The sequence below is a fragment of the Scyliorhinus torazame genome, chromosome 22 (genome assembly GCF_047496885.1).
Source record: "Scyliorhinus torazame isolate Kashiwa2021f chromosome 22, sScyTor2.1, whole genome shotgun sequence".
NCBI lineage: Eukaryota > Metazoa > Chordata > Chondrichthyes > Carcharhiniformes > Scyliorhinidae > Scyliorhinus > Scyliorhinus torazame.
Genome location: NC_092728.1, coordinates 70,666,069 through 70,686,501, shown reverse-complemented (window position 1 = coordinate 70,686,501; position 20,433 = coordinate 70,666,069). Strand labels below are relative to the sequence as shown.

At 46.3% G+C, this 20,433-nt stretch overlaps 1 protein-coding gene across 7 annotated transcripts in view; it reads left to right on the top strand.

Annotated features, from left to right (window-relative positions):
- Positions 1–20,433, top strand: part of akna (AT-hook transcription factor) — a 271,963-nt gene that overhangs the window by 170,263 nt on the left and 81,267 nt on the right. For all 7 annotated transcript variants that reach the window (XM_072488305.1, XM_072488310.1, XM_072488309.1 and 4 more), the window contains 5 exons: positions 6,023–6,180; positions 8,553–8,612; positions 14,436–14,569; positions 17,341–17,584; positions 19,531–19,682. In XM_072488305.1, coding sequence (XP_072344406.1) covers positions 6,023–6,180; positions 8,553–8,612; positions 14,436–14,569; positions 17,341–17,584; positions 19,531–19,682 — 748 coding nt within the window. The remainder of the gene's footprint in view (positions 1–6,022; positions 6,181–8,552; positions 8,613–14,435; positions 14,570–17,340; positions 17,585–19,530; positions 19,683–20,433) is intronic.

Genomic DNA, 20,433 nt, shown 5'->3' with positions numbered 1-20,433 from the left:
GGTGCTTTTAATTTCCTGGTTGACCAGCTGTGAGAATTCTTTAATCTGATTACCTGTGCGGACAGCTTTGATGGCACCATGGTAACTCCACACTGGGAATCCCCATTAAAGAACATCACAATCAATTGCGCACTGTCGGAGGTCAGGTTTTCGCCTGAGAGATCACTAGATCTTACAGCGAGGCTTTCTTCAAGTTTGCAGCTAGTGCTCATGCCAATATTCTTCATTCAAGGTCATCTGCAGGTCGCAAAACAAGTGAGTGAAGGGGCAGTAGGCAGTAAACATAAGGACATAAGAACTAGGAGCAGGAGTAGGCCATCTGGCCCCTCGAGCCTGCTCCGCCATTCAATGAGATCATGGCTGATCTTTTGTGGACTCAGCTCCACTTTCCGGGCCAAACACCATAATCCTTAATCCCTTTATTCTTCAAAAAACTATCGATCTTTATCTTAAAAACATTTAATGAAGGAGCCTCTACTGCTTCACTGGGCAAGGAATTCCATAGATTCACAACCCTTTGGGTGAAGAGGTTCCTCCTAAACTCAGTCCTAAATCTACTTCCCCTTACCTTGAGGCTATGCCCCCTAGTTCTGCTTTCACCCGCCAGTGGAAACAACCTGCCCGCATCTATCCTATCTATTCCCTTCATAATTTTATATGTTTCTATAAGATCCCCCCTCATCCTTCTAAATTCCAATGAATATAGTCCCAGTCTACTCAATCTCTCCTTGTAATCCAACCCCTTCAGCTCTGGGATTAACCTAGTGAATCTCCTCTGCACACCTTCCAGTGCCAGTACGTCCTTTCTCAAGTAAGGAGACCAAAACTGAACACAATACTCCAGGTGTGGCCTCACTAACACCTTATACAATTGCAGCATAACCTCCCTAGTCTTAAACTCCATCCCTCTAGCAATGAAGGACAAAATTCCATTTTCCTTTTTAATCATCTGTTGCACATGTAAACCAACTTTTTGCGACTCATGCACTAGCACACCCAGGTCTCTCTGCGCAGCAGCATGTTTTAATATTTTATCATTTAAATAATAATCCCTTTTGCTGTTATTCCTACCAAAATGGATAACCTCACATTTGTCAACATTGTATTCCATCTGCCAGGCCCTAGCCCATTCACTTAATCTATCCAAATCCCTCTGCAGACTTCCAGTATCCTCTGCACTTTTTGCTTTACCACTCATCTTAGTGTCGTCTGCAAACTTGGACACATTGCCCTTGGTCCCCAACTCCAAATCATCTATGTAAATTGTGAACAATTGTGGGCCCAACACTGATCCCTGAGGGACACCAATAGCTACTGATTGCCAATCAGAGAAACACTCATTAATCCCCATTCTTTGCTTTCTATTAATTAACCAATCCTCTATCCATGCTAGTACTTTATCCTTAATGCCATGCATCTTTATCTTATGCAGCAACCTTTTGTGTGGTACCTTGTCAAAGGCTTTCTGGAAATCCAGATATACCACATCCATTGGCTCCCCGTTATCTACCGCATTGTTAATGTTCTCAAAATATTCCACTAAATTAGTTAGACACGACCTGCCCTTTATGAACCTATGCTGCGTCTGCCCAATGGGTCAATTTCCATCCAGATGCCTCGCTATTTCTTTCTTGATGATAGATTCCAGCATCTTCCCTACTACCAAAGTTAAGCTCACTGGCCTTTAATTACCCGCTTTCTGCCTACCTCCTTTTTTAAACAGTGGTGTCATGTTTGCTAATTTCCAATCCGCCGGGACCACCCCAGAGTCTAGTGAATTTTGGTAAATTATCACTAGTGCATTTTTAATTTCCCTAGCCATCTCTTTTAGCACTCTGGGATGCATTCCATCAGGGCCAGGAGACTTGTCTACCTTTAGCCCCATTAGCTTGCCCATCACTACCTCCTTAGTGATAACAATCCTCTCAAGGTCCACATCTGTCATAGCCTCATTTCTATCAATCACTGGCATGTTATTTGTGTCTTCCACTGTGAAGATCGACCCAAAAAACCTGTTCAGTTCCTCAGCCATTTCCTCATCTCCCATTATTAAATCTCCCTTCTCATCATCTAAAGGACCAATATTTACCTTAGCCACTCTTTTTCGTTTTATATATTGGTAGAAACTGTTACCATCTGTTTTTATATTCTGAGCAAGTTTACTCTCATAATCTATCTTACTCTTTATAGCTTTTTTAGTAGCTTTCTGTTGCCCCTTAAATATTTCCCAGTCCTCTAGTCTGCCACTAATCTTTGCCACTTTGTATGCTTTTTCCTTCAATTTGGTACTCTCCCTTCTTTCCTTAAATATCCATGGTCGATTTTCCCTCTTTCTACCGTCCTTCCTTTTTGTTGGTATAAACCTTTGCTGAGCACTGTGAAAAATCGCTTGGAAGGTTCCCCACTGTTCCTCAACTGTTTCACCATAAAGTCTTTGCTCCCAGTCTACCTTAGCTAGTTCTTCTCTCACCCCATTGTAATCTCCTTTGTTTAAGCACAAAACACTAGTGTTTGATTTTACCTTCTCACCCTCCATCTGTATTTTAAATTCCACCATATTGTGATCGCTACTTCCGAGAGGATCCCTAACTATGAGATCATGAATCAATCCTGTCTCATTACACAGGAGTAGATCTAGGACCGCTTGTTCCCTCGTAGGTTCCATTACATAGTTCTGGGAAACTATCGCTGATACACTCTATAAACTCCTCCTCAAGGCTGCCTTGACCGACCTGGTTAAACCATAAGACCATAAGACATAGGAGCGGAAGTAAGGCCATTCGGCCCATCGAGTCCACTCCACCATTCAATCATGGCTGATTTCAACTCCATTTACCCGCTCTCTCTCCATTGCCCTTAATTCCTCGAGAAATAAGACCATAAGACATAGGAGCGGAAGTAAGGCCATTCGGCCCATCGAGTCCACTCCACCAATCGACCTGTAGATTAAAATCCCCAATGATAACCGCTGTACCATTTCTACATGCATCCATTATTTCTTTGTGTTTTGCCTGCCCCACCATAATGTTACAATTTGTTGGCCTATAGACTACTCCTATCAGTGGCTTTTTCACCTTACTATTCCTGAATTCCACCCAAATGGATTCAACCTCATCCTCCATAGCACCAATGTCATCCCTTACTATTGCCCGGATGTCATCCTTAAATAACAGAGCTACACCACCTCCCTTACATCCACTCAGTCCTTCCGAATAGTTTGATACCCTCGGATATTTAACTCCCAGTCGTGACCATCGTTTAACCATGTTTCAGTAATAGCCACTAAATCATAGTCATTCATGATGATTTGCGCCATCAACTCATTTACCTTATTCCGAATACTACGAGCATTCAGGCAAAGGACACTTATGTTGGCTTTTTTACCTCTGTTTTGAATCCTAACACCTCGATCAGTAACCTCTCCTAAGTTATATTTCCCCTTAAGTTTTCTCCTAATTCTCCTTGTCGTTGAACCCATATCTTCATGTAACGCTTACCATTAATGTTTTTACTTCCCGTTTTATTCCTTTTAGTTATACTGGGCCTATTCCCTGAGCTCCCCTCAGTCACTGTACCTTGTACTGTCGCCCTTTTTGATTTTTGACTATTGCTTCTCTGCCTTACACCTTCCCCCTTACTGCCTTTTGTTTCTGCCCCTGTTTTACTACCTTCCAACTTCCTGCATCGGTTCCTATCCCCCTGCCACATTAGTTTAAACCCTCCCCAACAGCTCTAGCAAACACCCCCTCCCCCCAGGACATCGGTTCCAGTCCTGCCCAGGTGCAGACCATCCGCTTTGTCTGGTCCCACCTCCCCCAGAACCGGTTCCAATGCCCCAGGAATTTGAATCCCTCCCTCTTGCACCATCTCTCGAGCCACAAATTTGTCCTATCTATCCTGACATTCCTACTCTGAACAAAGGCCGACCTGACGTGCTTCAGTGCTAAAGTTGAATCTAAGTCTGTTTTTATTTTGCTGCTTTGCTGTCCTTAGATATTTTCAGCAGATCATTTTTTTCCCGAACAGGTTTTGAAAATCTGATAATTATTGTGACATGCTGCCTGAGAATGAAGTGATGTGATGATTATGCAAATTGGCTCCTGTGTTGGCTTTACCAACACAAAGTAAATATTGCCAAATCGTATTACGCAAAAACTAATTTCATTGTAAAGAATGGGAAGCTTTCACATTGGTTTGTGCAAATCTGTTGCCCACAGAGTTTAACCATAGCCATTGTACCTGACATTGCCTTCCATTAGAAGAGCAGGGATTGATAAACTGTCCTGTTGTCACGGTGCACTGCAGCAACTCACCAAGCATCCTTTGACAGCACCTTCCGAACCCGTCACTTCTACGTCTAGAAGGATGAGGGTGGTAGGGGCATAGGTACACCGCCACCTGCAAGTTCCCCTTTAGGCCACTTAGCATCCTGACCTGGAACTAAATCACTGTTTCTTTACTATCACTGGATGAAAATCCTGGAACTCCCACCCGAACAGCACCATGGGTGTACCTACCCCACATGAACTGCAGCAGTTCAAGAAGGCGATTCACCACCACCTTCTTAAGGGCAATTGGGGATGGGCAGAGGACATGGTTTAAGTAAACCCATGTTTCAAACCAAACTAACAAAGTTACATGGGCAGACTTTGCATTTGTTCTGTAATCTGATCTAATTAAAAAACACCAACAGAAAATACCAGATAAAACATTTAACTTCATTGTGCATCTCAACCGTTAACCTCACCTAATTTTCTGACTTTTTTATTCTGGATCTATTAATTATTTGAATTTAAATCCGATCATCCATGGTAGGATATGAACTCATGCCTCTAGAGCATTAGATAGATTTTTTAAAATGTATTACTTCACAGGTTGTGGACATCACTGGTTAGGCCAACATTCATTGCCCATCCCTAATTGCCCTTGAGTATTGTTGGAGCTACACTCGTCCAGGCAAGTGGAGAATGTTCTTCACACTCCTGGGGCGTCATTCTCCGACCCCCCGCCGGGTCGGAGAATGGCCGTTGGCCGCCGTGAATCCCGCCCCCGCCGAAGTCTCCGGTACCGGAGATTGGCGGGGGCGGGAATCGGGCCACGCCGGTTGCCGGGACCCCCCGCTCAATTCTCCGGCCCAGATAGGCCGAAGTCCCGCCCGGAAATTGCCTGTCCCGCCGGCGTAAATCAAAGCTGGTATTTACCGGCGGGACAAGGCGGCGCAGGCGGGCTCCGGGGTCCTGGGGGGGGCGCGGGGCGATCTGACCCCGGAGGGTGCCCCCACGGTGGCCTGGCCCGCGATCGGGGCCCACCGCTCCACGGGCGGGCCTGTGCCGTGGGGGCACTCGTTCCCTTCCGCCTCCGCCACAGCCTCCACCATGGCGGAGGCAGAAGAGACTCTCCCCACTGCGCATGCGCGGGAAACTGTCGGCGGCCGCTGACGCTCCCACGCATGCGCCGCATTTCCGCGCCAGCTGGCGGGGCACCAAACGCCATTTCCACCAGCTGGCGGGGCGGAAATCCCTCCGGCGCTGGCCTAGCCCCTCAATGTTGGGGCTCGGCCCCCAAAGATGCGGAGCATTCCGCACCTTTGGGCCTGAGCGATGCCCGTCTGATTGGCGCCGTTTTTGGCGCCAGTCGGCGGACATTGCGCCGTTGGGGGAGAATTTCGCCCCTGACTTGGGCCTTGCAGATGGTGGACAGGTTTTGGGGAGTCAGGTTTGAGTGACTCACCGCAGGATTCCCAGCCTCTGACCTGCTCTTGTCGCCACAGTATTTATATGGCTGGTCAAATCATTTTCTGGTCAATAGTAGCCCCAGGATGTTGTTCATAACATTACCATTGTGCCATTATCTCTGTCAAGTGCTCAGTTGCTGAAACCAGAACAGTACCTGGAAAGGTTCTCCCTGAGCAACATGGCTAGAATGACATTATTTGTGTCATTCAACTGTTGATATTAAATTCACACCGGAAGGAATTAAATCGGGCTGTTGAATTAGTTCTTTGTCTAAATTCTATTTACAGAATATCACCCAGTAGCAGATAGTCATGAAGCAATAGAAGTTGCCAGTACATCAGATGGCACTTTGGCCTCCACCCATAGTACATCCATTGTGGAGCCTACAGCAGGCGAATGTCTGACTTGGGCCCTTGCCCAGCAGGCGGAGGCCCTCCAGAAACAGGTGAGTACAAAAGATTTAATCTTTTTTTACCATTATACGAAAGGTGTTGTCACAATAAATCATTTCATTTGCATTAAATTTGTCCAATACTTTCCCATCAATTAAGATATTTGAACCCATGATATTTACACTGCATTTTTTTGTCTTTTAGCGACACATACATTCAAGGATTTCCCATTGAAAGCAGACTACAGGTCTATTTTTAAATGATCATCTTACAATAAGATGAGCAAATTGAACTAACTTGAAAAACATGAGGATATGGGTGCTGCAAGAGATAGAAGTAAAGAGAAAAATGCATACCTGCACTACAACAGAAACATTCTGGGGAAGCTCAGCAGCTTCCATGGAGCGAGAAACAGAATTGACGTTTCGAGTCAGTGTGACTCTTCGTCAGAGCATTGTTATAATGCTCTTTAATGTTGTAAAATCCCACAGTGCTTTACAGGCTAATAGTGGGAGGCACTGAATGCTTCGCTAGGGAAAGGATCTTCGGAAGGACAGCTAGTGGCGAGGTGAAAAGATTGAGAAGATTTCGAGGAGAGCAGAGGGATGTGGAGAGGCAGAATGGTTTAGGGGAGAGGGTTTGGGTGGGAAGAGTTGAGGCAACTAAGAGCACTGTCATCACTAACGAGTAAAACAGCAGAGTGATAGTAGAAAACCAGAGTTAGGGTACTGAAGAAGGGTAGGAGGATTTCTCTTGTTGGGACACTGGCCCTGCAAAATCTGACAACCACCTTGCACACAAAAGTGCATTTTCTTTACTGTTTCTTTACTGTTTCCTTATCCCCATTCATATAAAAGGCAAATGTGCAGTTAATAGTTTTTTGAGTATTTTGAGTTATTGACAAAAGACATGCTGTCGAAGCTTTTCATCTTGTACTCATCAGTACAATCGCAAGAATGTCACTGTCAGAGGGAACAACAATTTTAGATTGTAAGAGAGACGAGTGCTGATTGAGCAAAATTTGAACAATAGGTGAAGCTGGCAATTTCACACTGCTATTATGGAATAGCAACACAAGTGGTGTTCACCACTAACAGGTTGCTGCCGCCAAGCCAAAATGCTGCCTATCACACAAATTAATTTCAGTGTCAGAGTGATGAGAGGTATGTAGGCCGTACGTCCCGAAGACGGACAGATCGCATCAAACAGCATGTCCCTTCTGCTGTTCATAACGGGCGATGTACAGGCCGTACCCAATAAACCCATGCATCCAAAACTCAAAACACAGACCGCGATTTTCTGAGCCCGTTCACCGCGGGCGCAAATCCCATTTTGGCCACAAACTCTCATGAGAGGGCCAGAATGGGATTTGTGGCGGCGAGGCCTCAGGTTGAGAACTTCCCCGCCTCCCTGCTGGGCGTGAACCTTATTATCATGAATTTAAATTAATTAAATGTGCTTGAATAGCTTAACACCGTTGTTTCCAGGGAGGTCAGATGTTGGGAATCACTGCTGGGTTCTAAAAACGGAAACCAGTCATGATGACCACGCTGGGGGCTCAGAGGTGAGTATTTCCTCCACGGGTGGTGATGGACATTCTGCTCTGGAACCCTGGCCAACCTGAGGATGCCATTTGACACTGCCAGGGGTGGTTCTTCCAGGGGGAGGGGCATCCTGGGGGCGGGGCTCCAAGGAACCTCAGTGGGGGGGGGGGGGCTCCTACTATATTGTGGATGCCGGTGATGATTGGGCTGTGACACTGAAGTCCTGATGTTGGCGATGATGGGGAATGGGGCATCGCCAGTGAAGCGCGGATGGAAGTTACTTATATTAATACACCAGACCTTACTCTTTGTACACGGAAAGAATATGTACACATATAGGCCGGAATATCTGGCCATTCATTTTGGCAGGATCAGAAGATCCCTCTGTAGACCAATGACAGGCCACCTCTGCCGCCACAAAGTGGGTTGTGCTGACAATCCCGCCCATTGTGTCTGCTTCAGCTAGAGAAACTAAGCGATAGCCATTCACTGATTCATTCCTCAGGGCAATGCCTTGACCCCCAATCAGAGTCAAGCAGCCTGGTTTAAATTTTCAAACAATGCTTGGCAGTTAACTGTCAGCCACTATTAACTGGTGCATTCTCCATGGCAATGCCTTTACCAACCAGAACCCACTTTCCAACCAATCACCACCCTCATCTCGTGCAGTTTAATATTGATATTTCTCGTGACATTGGTGTTCTTGCGATTGTTCTGATGAGTGCGAGACAAAAAGCTTCGCCAAAATGTCTTTTTTCATCATTACTCAAGTTCTGCACTACTGAACGATTATTTGTGAACAGTTTGTTATTTACCTTGCATACTTTAATTAACTTGTTCAAATGACCTGTGGAATTCGTGGGGTTTTTGTTCCCGAACAGATGGATGTATTTGATGGATTGCTTCAGGCAAGAAAGGTGGCACCAGTAGCTCAGCAAAAGGTAAGTGGCTGTTACAGCCGTGAAGAGCCTGTACCATTGACCAGTCTGTACAACTCATATTGTACATTTCTCACTGTAAATACATTGGGCCCCTCTAATGATGAATTCAGTTTTCGAACACAAAAAGCATTGAAGTCGAAGCTGCTCTTTTCAGGAATTCGTTACCCACTGCTGCTGAATATATGAATCTGCAGAACGTTGGACGCAGGATGTCAAAGTGAAGTGAACAATGTTGGCAGCTGGGCTATTGGCTGAAATTATATTTAATATGGATAAATAGATAAAATACACACCTTGATTACAAGTTGAATGATTTGGCGTGTTGAAGATGGTGGAGATAAAGGGTTTGGAACTGGGTGTAAAAGTTAGAAATACCATTCCGTTCATGGCAGCAGAGCTCCAGGAGTTAATTTGAATTTCTCAGGGTTAGATCACTCAAAACTAAAAAAAAAAGGTAATGTTTGCATGTGTACAATGTTGTTCATGATCACCAGAAGTCTCAAAACAACTTACAGCCAATGAAGTACTTTTGAAGCGTTGTCAGTCTTGTGATGTAAGGAACACAGTAAACAAAAAGAAATGCACACCGCTAATTTCCCACACGTAGCAATGTTGTCAGGACCAGATCATCTGCTTCTTTTGTGATGTTGATTGATGGATATAAAATCTTCAGGAGTCCTGAGAAGGTTACACAAACAAAGGTTTATCTGGCAAACTAAAGTAAAGGCCCCAATGCAGCATACAGCACAGCCAGGACCACCAATCATGCCGACCCCAATCCAGGCCGTCTTTTAAGCACTAGATTCACGAAACCCAGCTGCCAGGCCTCTGCCTTCTCAGCGGGGAAACTCGTATTACACGAGCTCATCCTGGTGGGTCTCATGAGGGTTATTGCAATAGGCCAGGACACCAAATATAGTTCCCTGCTGTTCATCAAAATAATGTCTTGGGATCTCATACAGCCAGCTGAGGGGGCACATGGGGCCTAGGTTCCATGTCTCCTCAGAAAGATGGCGGGCAGGATTCTCTCAGCCCGGGGCCTGGCCGGCGAATCGCCGCGACCTGCGCGAATTGCGCCACAACGCGATTCTCTGCAGAGCAGAGGCCCCCCCCCCCCCGCCTATTCTCTGCCCGGGATAGAACAAAGAACAAAGAAAAGTACAGCACAGGAACAGGCCCTTCGGCCCTCCAAGTCCGTACCGACTATGCTGCCCGACTAAACTAAAATCTTCTACACTTCCTGGGTCCGTATCCCTCTATTCCCATCCTATTCATGTATTTGTCAAGATGCCCCTTAAATGTCACAAATGGGCCAAGCGGCCATACCAAAAAACCCGAGTCCCGTCGGCGCCGTTCTAACCTAGTCTTACACGGCGGGACCTCGGCGTGGAAGGGTCCGGGGACGGCCTGTGATGGGGAGGGAGGGGGGGTCCGACCCTGGGGGGGCGCCTCCGCTGTGGCCTGGCCCGTGATTGGGCCCCACCGATCGGCGGGCCAGCCTCTCGGACTGGGGGCCTCCTTTCTTCCACCCCAGCCCTGTAGCCATATGCCATGTTACACGGGGCTGGCGCGGAGAAGGGAGCCACTGCGCATGTGCGCGTTGGCGCCAGTCCCACTGCACATGCGCACGTTGGCGCTGGTGCCACTGCGAATGCGCGGACCCCGCGGCGCCCAGTTGACGCCAGGATCGGCAGCTGGAGCAACGTGGGTCGCTCCAGTGCCGTACTTGGCCCCCTGTAGGGGCCAGAATTACTGATCCTGAGGCCATGTTGACGCCGTCGGGAAACGCGACAGCATTTACTTTTTTTTTAAAATATATTTTATTGAAAATTTTTTCTAAACAACATTTTTCCCTCTTACAAAACAAACGGAACGATAACAAAATAGAAATTTTTAACAATACACAAGTAACAAAACCCCATTATCTATTGACCTATATTAAACTAAACCCCCCACCCCCCTCCCCCCCTTCCCCCTGGGTTGCTGCTGCTGGTCATCTGTCTTCCCTCTAACGTTCCCTTAGGTAGTCGAGAAATGGCTGCCTCCGCCTGGTGAACCCTTGAGCCGATCCTCTCAGGGCAAACTTTATCTGGTCCAGTTTAATAAACCCCGCCATATCATTTACCCAGGCCTCCAGTCCGGGGGGTTTCGCCTCCTTCCACATAAGTAGGATCCTGCGCCGGGCTACTAGGGACGCAAAGGCCACGACATCGGCCTCTTTCGCCTCCTGCACTCCCGGCTCTTCCGCAACTCCAAATTGAGCTAACCCCCAGCTTGGTTTAACCCGGGCATTCACCACCTGCGAGATCACTCCCGTCACTCCCTTCCAATATCCTTCCAGTGCCGGGCACGCCCAAAACATATGTGCGTGGTTTGCTGGGCTCCCGCCACACCTCCCACATCTGTTCTCCACTCCAAAGAACCTGCTCAATCTTGCCCCCGTTATGTGTGCTCTATGTAGCACCTTAAATTGAATCAGGCTAAGCCTGGCGCATGAGAACCCTGCTTAGGGCATCAGCCCACATACCCTCTTCTATCTCCTCCCCTAATTCTTCTTCCCACTTTCCCTTACGCGACAGCATTTACGACAGCGTCAACACTTAGCCTCAGGATCAGAGAATCCCGCCGGGCATCTCTGACATTGCAGCACTCCCTAAGTACTGCACTGGAGTGCAAGTCTTGATTTTGTATTGAGGTCCTGGTGTGGAATTGAACCCAGAATCTTGAGACTCGAAGATGAGAGTGCCAACTGAACCATGGATGATTACTAGTTGAGGGAGAACGATTATTGACCAGCCCATAAGGTAAGAGAAATTAGGCTCCAAAATTTTGGGATAAGGACGGAAGTTAATAAAATGAAGGCTGTGGAAATGAAGTACATCTCAAGTGTAAAACGTGCTTTCAAAGTTAAGAAACACTCAGTGAACTTCACTCCTGTTTGGTGGCACAATGTCATGACGCTATAACTCAGTTGGTTTGACGGCTAGTTCGTGATGTGGGGCAGTGCCAGGAGCATGGGTTCAGTTGCGGTACCGGCTGAGATTATTCTTGAAGGCCCCACTTTCTCAACCTTGCCCCTCGCCTGATGGTGATCCCCTGGTTAAATCACCACCAGTCAGCTCTCAAAGGGGAAAGCAGCCGAAAGTCCTCTGGAGACATTTAATTTATATTTTATATCCAGTCTAATTTGAAGCCACTGGAAAAAGACTAATGGTTCTGGGCCTGCAAAGGGTCTGAAGAATCTCTCATGTAACAAGTGTATCTGAGCTCCTTTGGTGATAGATAGTGTCACCGAAAGATGTCAACTGGATGAAAAGCAGGAGGAAGCCAAAGCTGGAACCCTGGAGTGTACCTTGACGTGACTGTGGGCATGGAAGGAGAAACCATTGCAGCAGATGTGCTGGCTGCATTGGGGCAGGAAAAATGGAACTAGCTACTGGGGTGAACCATAAGGAGGGCCTTTGGCAGACTGTCATGAACTTTTCACTGCATTGAAAGCCATAAAGAGGTTAAAGAGCGATAATGCTTCAGCGTCAGAGCAACACATAGAACATAGAACAATCAGTGCAGAAGGAGGCCATTCGGCCCATCGAGTCTGCACCGACCCACTTAAGCCCCCACTTCCACCCTATCCCCGTAACCCAATAACCCCTCCTAACCTTTTTGAACACTAAGGGCAATTTAGCATGGCCAATCCACCTAACCTGCACATATTTGGACTATGGGAGGAAACCGGAGCACCCGGAGGAAACCCACGCAGACACGGGGAGAATGTGCAGACTCCGCACAGACAGTGACCCAGCGGGGAATCAAACCTGGGACCCTGGTGCTGTGAAGCCACAGTGCTAGCCACGTGTGCTACCGTGCTGCCCTGTTGTTGTTAGCCTCTATTCTGTCAGTGAAACAGTGAGCGATATAAGAAGTGGACAGGGATTAGAGTCATGGAGTATCGTGTTCAATTCTGGTCGCCACACTACCAGAAGGATGTAGCGGCTTTAGAGAGGGTGCAGAAGAGATTTACCAGGATGGTGCCTGGTATGGAGGGCATTAGCTATGAAGAGAGGTTGAATAAACTTGGTTTGTTCTCACTGGATCGACGGAGATTGTGGGGCGACCTGATAGAGGTCTACAAAATTATGAAGGGCATAGACAGGGTGGATATTTAGAGACTTTTTCCCAGGATAGAGGGGTCAATTACTAAGTGGCATAAGTTTAAGGTGCGAGGGGCAAGGTTTAGAGTAGATGTACGAGGTAAGTTTTTTACACAGAGGGTAGTGGGTGCCTGGAACTCGCTGACGGAGGAGGTGGTGGAAGCAGGGACGATAGTGACATTTAAGGGGCATCTTGACAAATACATGAATAGGATGGGAATCGAGGGATACGGACCCAGGAAGTGGAGAAGATTTTAGTTTAGACGGGCAGCATGGTCGGCGCAGGCCTGGAGGGCCAAAGGGCCTGTTCCTGTGCTGTACTTTTCTTTGTTCTTTGTTCATGGTGACACATTCCAGGACCTGAGAAAAAAAGAAGAGGTGACGACTCGATGGGCTGAAGGGCCTCTTCTGTGCTGTATTATTCTGTGAAGATGCACGGAGGTTGGAACGGGGTGAAGATTGGCATTTTTATGCAGTGGGGTAACGGTAGCCATGTTGAAAAGTTGGAGCAGTAACTGAGGGGAGAGAGTAGCTGAAAACATTGGCCAGCGCAAGATAGAGAGAGGAAATGGAATGTTTATTACACGGTGGAGAAGAGATTGATGGCAGTTTTGCAAACGCTGGCAATAATGTGATTTGAACTCCTCTAAGATGTGCAGATTTGATGGATTGTCCGGGCTAAATTACCCCCTAGTGTCCAAAGACTAGGTGGGGTTATGGGTTTGCGGGAGAGTCAGCCTAGGTAGGGTGCTCTTTCACAGGGTCGGTGCAGACTCGACGGGCCGAATGTCATCCTTCTGCACTGTAGGGATACTATGATTCCACGTGTCAAGCCTGTTTAGATGTGACTGGCCATTGGCCTTGCTTATTTGACCGATCATGTGATTATATTTTTCAGCCATTCAAACAGGTTTGCTGTTGAGTTCTTGTGTTAGACGGCTTCACTCTTTGGAGGCTGCTTACAGGGGGAAGGAGAGTATTCATCGTAGCAAAAGGAGGATGGATATATTAGAAAATACCACCTATTTGACACTGTATATTGCCTGTATAAATAGCTAACCAATCTATTTAAGACAAAAACTGTAAAACAAGTTTATGAGCCCCGTTCCTTGGGATTAACATGTTCTGCTAAACTACCCTTCACTAATTTCAGTGTTTTTATTTACTTATTTATCAAGTTATCCATTATTTGTTCCAATGCACAACACAAATGATCAAGATCGCAGCATTTATGACAATTAGAACAAAGAACAGACAGTGCATAAGGAGGCCATTCGGCCGATCGAGTCTGCACCGACCCACTTAAGCCCTCACTTCCACACTATCCCCGTAACCCAATATCCCCTCCTAACCTTTTTTTGATCACTAAGGGCAAATTAGCATGGCCAATCCACCTAACCTGCACGTCTTTGGACTGTGGGAGGAAACCAGAGCACCCGGAGGAAACCCACGCAGACACGGGGAGAACGTGCAGACTCCGCACAGACAGTGACCCAGCGGGGAATCGAACCTGGGACCCTGGCGCTGTGAAGCCACAGTGCTATCCACTTGTGCTACCGTGCTGCCCTATATTGTGGTGATTAAAATTGTGGAGATTAAAATGCATGGATTGTTTGCATGAGAGGTCATAAGTATTTCTGGTCTCTCTTTTGTTTCCCTTCCTGATTTTCAGGCATTGCAGAGGTTGAAGGAAGGCCAGGATACGCTGGAGAGAGGATATCTACAGGCCCGCGAAGAGTACCGTGGGCTCCAATTGAAAGACAACGGCAGCAACAGTTACATCATTGGAGAATTTGATCACAACAGGTAAATGGATCCATTTCAATTTTTGTTTGGACAGATTGAGAGGCAGCTCGAAGCTTTGTTGCGGGTTTGTACTTTTCAGCCTTGCAATATGTTGAAGGTTTGGAATTTCCAGCAGTGCCTAGATCGGGAGCTAGATTATCAGCTGACTTTCCAAGTTCCAGTAACATTTACGTCACTGTACATAAATAAATTGGGGCACTTGAGAGATATATGTCCTCATCAGTCCGTGGGGCAGTTGAGAGATATATGTCCTCGTCAGTCCGAGTGTAACATGAGAATGGTGGCCAGCCATTTATTTCTTTAGCGCTATACGTGTCACTAAGCAGGTAGAATTATGCAAACACGTTTAGTGTGTATCATCAAAGACACTACATCAATATTAATCTCGTGTCACATTACCCTAAGTGCCAATGTACATATTCATCTGAATTTTGTGGTAACAACTAACGTGATTTGATTTAACTGCAGCAATATCAATGTCCGCCTTTTGTCTTCATCGTGATCCACTCACCAAAGTTCAATATAATGCAGGGTGAGAGGGTTTTGATGTATGACACACTGGGACTGAAATTGCAGGGTAAAGGCTGCTTAAGTAGGGAGTTCTGTCTGTGTGATTACAGAAGGTTGTAATTCTGAGTGTAGCCCAGAGCAGTTAACAAATACATAATGTACATGGAAGACTAACCTGAAACTGCCCAGGAAGCAGCTATGATTATACCTTTGGTCAATTTCATGTTAATACTGAGGTGGCACCATTCTGAGAGCCCATGAGAAGAGTTATGGGCCTGAATTTTTAGCTCTCTCCTACCGGGGTTTGAGGTGGGGGGAGGATTGTGAAATTGTATGGACAGGATTCCCTCTGGGATCCCGCCCATCCCGATCCTGATGTGATTTTATAGTGGGGTGGACATAGCCTTGGACAGGAAGGTCGCTCTTGCCCCATTAAGTGGTCATTAAGGGATTTTCCCACCCAACCTCAAATTTCAGGCTGGTGGGTGTTGGATACCTCTGAGTGCAAAACACAAAAAGTTAACATTCTCAATTAAGGGCAGGAAGGTTGTGTGGAGCGTGCTCTTCTGACTGGGGACACTCTCACCTCATGGATTCCTCCAGGCCTATCCCTCGATAGCTTCTTTGCTCCCCTTATAATCGCTCAGGGCATAGCCTACTGTAAGTGGCAGGGGCCCCTCCACGGGGCCCCTGCCACTTACTTTCACACCAGCTCCCAACACTTAGCCTTAGGCATGGTGCTGCAGTGCCTCTACTGGTTGGACATCCTTCCAAGTGCAGACGAAAGTCCCATCTGCTGCCAACCAGTCCTCAATTGAGCATAAAATGGCAATGGGCCTGTCGGAGGACTCTGTTGGTGGTTGGGTCGAGCCCCCACCATCCGAAAAATTCTGTAGCTGAATACCATGACGTTGCAAATTGTTAGGCAAAGTTCTGTGCCCAATTTCAGTTACAAGGTGAATGGTTTTGTATGTATGAAGGTGGGGGGAAAAATAATTCAATACGAGCTGTAGATCAATCTTAAAACATTTTGATGTGAGATGATAGCAGATGAAACAAACATGATGAAAAATTTGCAATGTATCTATGATAGTAAGATTAAAGTCTTTGAAGCTTTTTTCATATGAGATTAATGCTATTGGGATTGATGCTAAACTTTGTAAAGTGTGACGTTTTACAGTAATAGGCAGTCTAGTGGATGCATCTTTTGAAAATGAACAGTATGACTATTGAACATGTAGCTATCCATATGTTTTCAATCTAACCAGCATTTTTTAAAGTGTTTTGGGGCTTTGCCAAAAAGTCTGGGAATATATTATTTGATAGGTTCATTCAGGTAAGTCCAATAAATAGATCATTGGCCAGTTCCAAGCACCACATAGATTATTCTGCCCTCACTGTCCCTTGATCTTTACTTGTCTCTCTCTCTCCAGCATTTTTAAATATACTAGGTCAATAACATTTAAAAAGGTGGAACTGCAGCTTGGCAGGGAAGCTTTCAATCCATTAAATCTTCCACTAACACAAGGATGGGATTTGGAGATGCTCATAAGCATACTCCTTTTTGAGAATGGAGATTTGCAGGTGTTTCAGTAAATCACAAAGTATTTCACTGCTCCTCCAAAAAGTTTAAAATTTTCTTTTTAAAAACTCAGTGAGTCTTCAATTAAAAGTGATATCCTTTGTTAAACTGCAGCAACTTCCTAAATCCCTCAGCTGTGATTAGAGATTACAATTGTGAGTACAAGGCACGATTTGATTTGGGTCTGACTAAATATGGAGGCAGTATGAAGATTTCTGTTGCAAACCAGCCCGAACATTCATTGAATCTCAACAATGCAGAAGGAGGCCATTTGGCCCATTGGGTCTACACCAAGCCTCCGAAAGAGCACCCCAGCTAGGCCCACCCCCTATTCTCGTAGCCCCACCTAACCTTTGGACACTAAGGGGCAATTCATCATGGCCAATAGCCGCCTAACCTGCACATCTTTGGACTGTGGGAGGAACCCCGAGCTCCTGGAGGAAACCCATTCAGACACGGGGAGAACGTGCAAATTCCACACAAACAGCTTCCCAAGGTTGGAATTGAACCGGGGTCCCTGGCACCTGAAGGCTGCAGTGCTAACCACTGTGCCACCGGTGCCACCCATTGTAGTGTGTGATTTAAATGAATGCAGAAAACAAGAATTTCAAAGTTTAGAATATTTAAGCCTGCTCCTGTAACATTCAATCGATTGTGAAAAGTGCACTTTGCTTCCTAGGGAAGTGGAGGGGAACATTTTCCGGCTTGGAATGCACCTAGAGGATCTGAAGGAACGGATTGACCAGCACCCAGAGAACCATTCCTCGGTAGACCATTGGTCCGGCATGACACTAATACACAACTCGTGGGGAACACCTGTTCCTGTTCTCCAGACCCCAGTACCAATGCCAATACCGACGGCACAGCCTCCAACACCAGCCCTTCATAGGCCTGCAGACACAGCCCAGAATCCCAAACCTGAGGTAAGACTCGGATCTCTGCTTTATTCAGGTGAAATAAATTTCACCTGGTTTCCATGTTGAGGTATGTTGGCGTTGAGTTGGAAGAAATTTGTCTCTTTTTTAAATCCCCCCACAATGGATATTAAAGACTCTAAGATCACCTTTTATGAAGATAACAATAAGGTTCCTCTTCTCTTGACTCAACCTCGGAGACTGACCTTCATGCAGAGTGTTTCCATCCCCACATCACTGCGGCCTTAGTGAGCAATGTCATTACTTTGCATTTGTATCGCACCTTTTACATGGAAAAGTGATACAAAGCATTTCACAGAGGTGTAAGGGAATAAAATATATAATTGAGCCAAAGAAAGAGATACCAAGAGGGGTACGTAAAGGTTTGATTAAGGGATAAGCTTTAAGGAGGGTCTTAAAGGAGGGTTAAATGTGAACAAGAGGAGGATTTTAGGGAGGGAATTACATAACATGGGGCATTTAAGTGGCCAATGGTCAGAAGGACGGAGTGGAGAATAAGCAAGGAAACAAACACAAATAAACGTAGAATTGGTGGACTGTTTAGCAATGATGAAGATTATCATAGATATCATAGAATTTACAGTGTAGAAGGAGGCCATTCGGCCCATTGAGTCTGCACCGGCTCTTGGAAAGAGCACCCTACCCAAGGTCAACACCTCCACCCTATCCCCATAACCCAGTAACCCCACCCAATGCTAAGGGCAATTTCTGGATTTATCATGGCCAATCCACCTAACCTGCACATCTTTGGACTGTGGGAGGAAACCGGAGCACCCGGAGGAAACCCACGCACACAGGGGGAGGATGTGCAGACTCCGCACAGACAGTGACCCAAGCCGGAATCGAACCTGGGACCCTGGAGCTTGAAACAATTGTGCTATCCACAATGCTACCCTGCTGCCCCTCACTGGGGGAAGGATGTGATAGACCCCCAGAGGGATTTAAATACAAGGATACAAAGTTTAAATGTGGGTTTTTGTGAGATCAGAACCAAATTATAGGTGAGCAACAAGAGAGGTGATAGCCAAGCGGGAATTCTGGTGCAGGATAGGATAGGGACAGTAGTTTACTGTGAACTGACTTTTACAGATAATGGATGGTCTTCAAATGTCCAGGAATCGTTGACTTTTTGACAATAAGGGTATCGGGTGAAACAAAATATTTAATTGAGGATGAGGTAGATACTCCTGAAGAGAGATGAAACATTAACTTTTTGGAACCACAATTCTATTTGACTAAGTTTAGGCCCCTCAGTCATTCACCATTAACTGTGCGGCCTATTCCAGAACAATGGGCGGGATTCTCCGCCCCGCCACATTTCTGCCCCAACCGGCCGGCGGGATTCTCCGTTACACCAGCTGATCAATGGGGTTTCCCATTGTGGGGCAGCCCCACGCCGTCAGGAAACCCCCGGGGGGGCCTGCATAACGGAGAATCACGCCGGCGGAGAATCACGCCCATGAAACCTGCTTCTATGGACATGCATGCCAAAAGAATTTTCTTTGTCAGTCTACTAATCATCAAACCAAGATTTCAGCTGACCTTTCAGCTGGACAGAAAAGATCTCATAGCATTATTTGAACAAGAATGTGGATTTTCTGACTGGCCTAGCCATCTTTATTCCTAAGTCCAAACTACCAAAACAGCTTACCTGGTCATTCGCCTTCTTGCTGTTTTGTGTGACATTGCTGTGTATAGCTGCAACTTTGCCGATATTGAAAGAGCCACTGCATTTTTAAAAGTACTTCATTTGGTGTGAAGCACTATGGGGCACCCTGAGCTTGTGAATGGTGCTCTATAAATGTAAGTTCTTTCTTTTCTATGTATCTTCTTTGCTGTTTTGTGATTCACTTATATTGTTGTCCAAACGCATCGAAACTACATAACCTGCTGAGCTGAGGACGGTTAACACTCATTTCTTGTGTTTTCTGAAGAGCACCGCCCCAAGTGCGGCCCTGCAACATGAAAAGGTGGACGTGGAGGTGAGCTCCGTGAGTGGAGAAAGTGAGGATGGGGAAGCCATTCCTGAAACTCTCAAACACAAGAAGATGCAACTGAGTGACAATTTTGACCAGCTTTTGGAGCAGTGAGTGTGGTTTAGATTAACTATTCTCGTCACTTCATTAGTCTCGTTCTGGATCATGTGAATATTGGTGTCCAAAGGCACCTGGGTGACCTTTCATTGAGTCATAAAAAGCTTGCGTGCAGATGCAGCAAGTGATTAGGAAGGCAAACGGTATGCTGCCCTTCATTGCAAGGGGATTTGAGTACAGGAGTAAACATTACTTGCTGCAATTGTATAGAGTCTTAGTGAGGCCGCACCTGAGTATTGTGCACAGTTTTGGTCTCCTTATCGAAGGAAAGGTATAGGTGCCATGGAGGGAATGCATGGAGGGCCACCAGACTAATCCCTATCGTGGCAGAATTACTTAATGTGGAGAGAATGAGGAAACTGGGCATGTATTCTCTCGAGTTTCAAAGAATTAAAGGGCGGCATGGTAGCACAGTGGTTAGCACTGTTGCTTCACAGCGCCAGGGTCCCAGGTTCGATTCTCTCTTGGGTCACTGTTCGGAATCCGTACACTCTCCCCGTGTCTGCGTAAGTTTCCTCGGGTGCTCTGGTTTTCTCCCACATGTCCCGAAAGATGTGCTGTTAGGTGAATTGAATATTCTGAATTCTCCCTCTGTGTACCTGAACAGGCGGCGGAATGTGGTGACTGGGGGATTTTCACAGTAACTTCATTGCAGTGTTAATGTCAGCCTACTTGTGACAATAAAGATAATTATAATTATCTAATTGAAACTACAAATTTCCCACAGGGTGTGACAGGGCAGAT